This window comes from Heterodontus francisci, unplaced genomic scaffold (assembly GCF_036365525.1).
Source record: "Heterodontus francisci isolate sHetFra1 unplaced genomic scaffold, sHetFra1.hap1 HAP1_SCAFFOLD_1152, whole genome shotgun sequence".
Taxonomy (NCBI): Eukaryota; Metazoa; Chordata; class Chondrichthyes; order Heterodontiformes; family Heterodontidae; genus Heterodontus; species Heterodontus francisci.
Genome location: NW_027141106.1, coordinates 144629 through 146296, shown reverse-complemented (window position 1 = coordinate 146296; position 1668 = coordinate 144629). Strand labels below are relative to the sequence as shown.

The following is a 1668-nucleotide window of genomic DNA, read 5'->3' as shown; positions in this document are numbered from 1 at the left end:
GAGAGATGGGGGAGGGGGAGAGAGATGGGGGAGGGGGAGAGAGAGAGATGGGGGAGGGGGAGAGAGAGAGATGGGGGAGGGGGAGAGAGAGAGGTTCGAGAGCGAGAGATGGGGGGAGGGAGAGAGAGAGAGATGGGGGGAGGGAGAGAGAGAGAGATGGGGGAGGGGGGAGAGAGAGAGATGGGAGGGGCAGGGGGAGAGAGAGGGAGGCAGGGAGAGAGAGGGGGGGCAGGGAGAGAGGTGGGGGGGGAGGGGGAAGAGCGAGAGGTTGGCCTGGGGCCTCCCTGTCGTGGGAGAGGGACGGGGGAGGAGGGGGACAGGGAGAGTGGGGGGGGGAACGGGAGAAAGGAAGAGGTGGGGTGAGGGGGAGAGGGAGACATGGAGGAGGGGGAGAGGGAGACGGGGTGGGTGAGAGGGGGACAGAGCGAGGGAGAGACAGTTGGGGCTAGGACAGACGGGGAGAGAGAGATGGAGAGACAGATGGGGCTGGGACGGTCAGAGGGAGAGGGAGACAGGGACAGACAGGGAGGGAGGGACTGGGGGACAGATGGGGTAAGAGAGAGAGAATGAAGGCGAGACGGGGAGCGTGGTGGTGCTGAGGGCCTGGGGCAGGTTCCTGATTAGAGGGAGGGTGAAATTGTGGAAGCTGACCCTGCTTGGCTATTGACTCTTTCTCTGTCTCTCTCTCCCTCCCCCACTTGCCCTGCAGTTTGACCATGGGGTGATCGTGGCGGTGGATTCCCGGGCCACGGCCGGCTCCTACGTGGCCTCGCAGACAGTGAAGAAGGTGATCGAGATTAACCCATACCTGCTGGGCACCATGGCCGGGGGGGCAGCTGACTGCAGCTTCTGGGAGAGGCTGCTGGCCCGTCAGAGCCGCATCTACGAGCTGAGGAACAAAGAGAGGATCTCAGTGGCAGCAGCCTCCAAGCTGCTCGCTAACATGGTCTACCAGTACAAGGGCATGGGGCTGTCCCTGGGCACCATGATCTGCGGCTGGGACAAGCGAGGCCCAGGTGAGAGGTACCAGTAGGAGGGGGGTTAATGAACTGATCGCTCGCAGTCTCTGGGGTCAACCGGTGGCAGGTGCGGGGCTGTTCCGTCAAAACTGCGCCACCCCCACAGTCAAATAGCCCACCATACTGGACCGGCGTGACAAATGGCTTGGGTACTCGGGTCGTTGCCAGGGCGTCACATTGTGTGCCTCAATCCTCTCTAACTTTCTCTCTCTCCCTCCAGGCCTCTACTACGTGGACAGCGAGGGAAACCGCGTGTCGGGCAAGGTCTTCTCTGTGGGTTCGGGCTCCGTCTATGCCTATGGGGTGCTGGACCGTGGCTACCGCCCGGACCTGGCCCCTGAGGAGGCCTACGAGCTGGCCAAGAAGGCCATCTACCACGCCACCTACCGCGACGCCTACTCCGGCGGAATAGTCAGCCTTTACCACGTCAAGGAGAGCGGCTGGGTGCAGATCTGCCGCGACGACGTCATGGACCTGCACCAGATATACAAGGACGCGGGGTGTGCCTAGCTGGTGTGGGGGTGGGAGGGCCCACCCAGGGGTGTTGACCCCTCTCCCCCACTCTTGTGACCCGACATGAAATAATGTGTTGACCCACTGTAGTTTTGTTCTGGTGTTTGCGATGAGAATAAACTGTTTGTTAAACCAA

The 1668-nt window shown here is 62.0% G+C and overlaps 1 protein-coding gene across 1 annotated transcript; it reads left to right on the top strand.

Annotated features, from left to right (window-relative positions):
* The first annotated feature begins 696 nt into the window (after positions 1-696).
* On the top strand, positions 697-1668 carry LOC137362114 (proteasome subunit beta type-5-like). The gene is made up of 2 exons (XM_068026618.1): positions 697-1016; positions 1240-1668. The coding sequence occupies exons 1-2, from the start codon at positions 821-823 to the stop codon at positions 1527-1529; spliced, it is 486 nt and encodes a 161-aa protein (XP_067882719.1). The 5' UTR covers positions 697-820; the 3' UTR covers positions 1530-1668.

What these genes read in the sequence shown, in the direction of transcription:
- LOC137362114 (XM_068026618.1), top strand. Translation starts at nt 821, where the DNA reads ATGGCCGGGGGGGCAGCTGACTGCAGCTTCTGGGAGAGGCTGCTGGCC. An exon ending in CTGGGACAAGCGAGGCCCAG is followed by an intron (nt 1,017 to 1,239) that starts GTGAGAGGTACC and finishes CTCTCCCTCCAG; the next exon opens with GCCTCTACTACGTGGACAGC.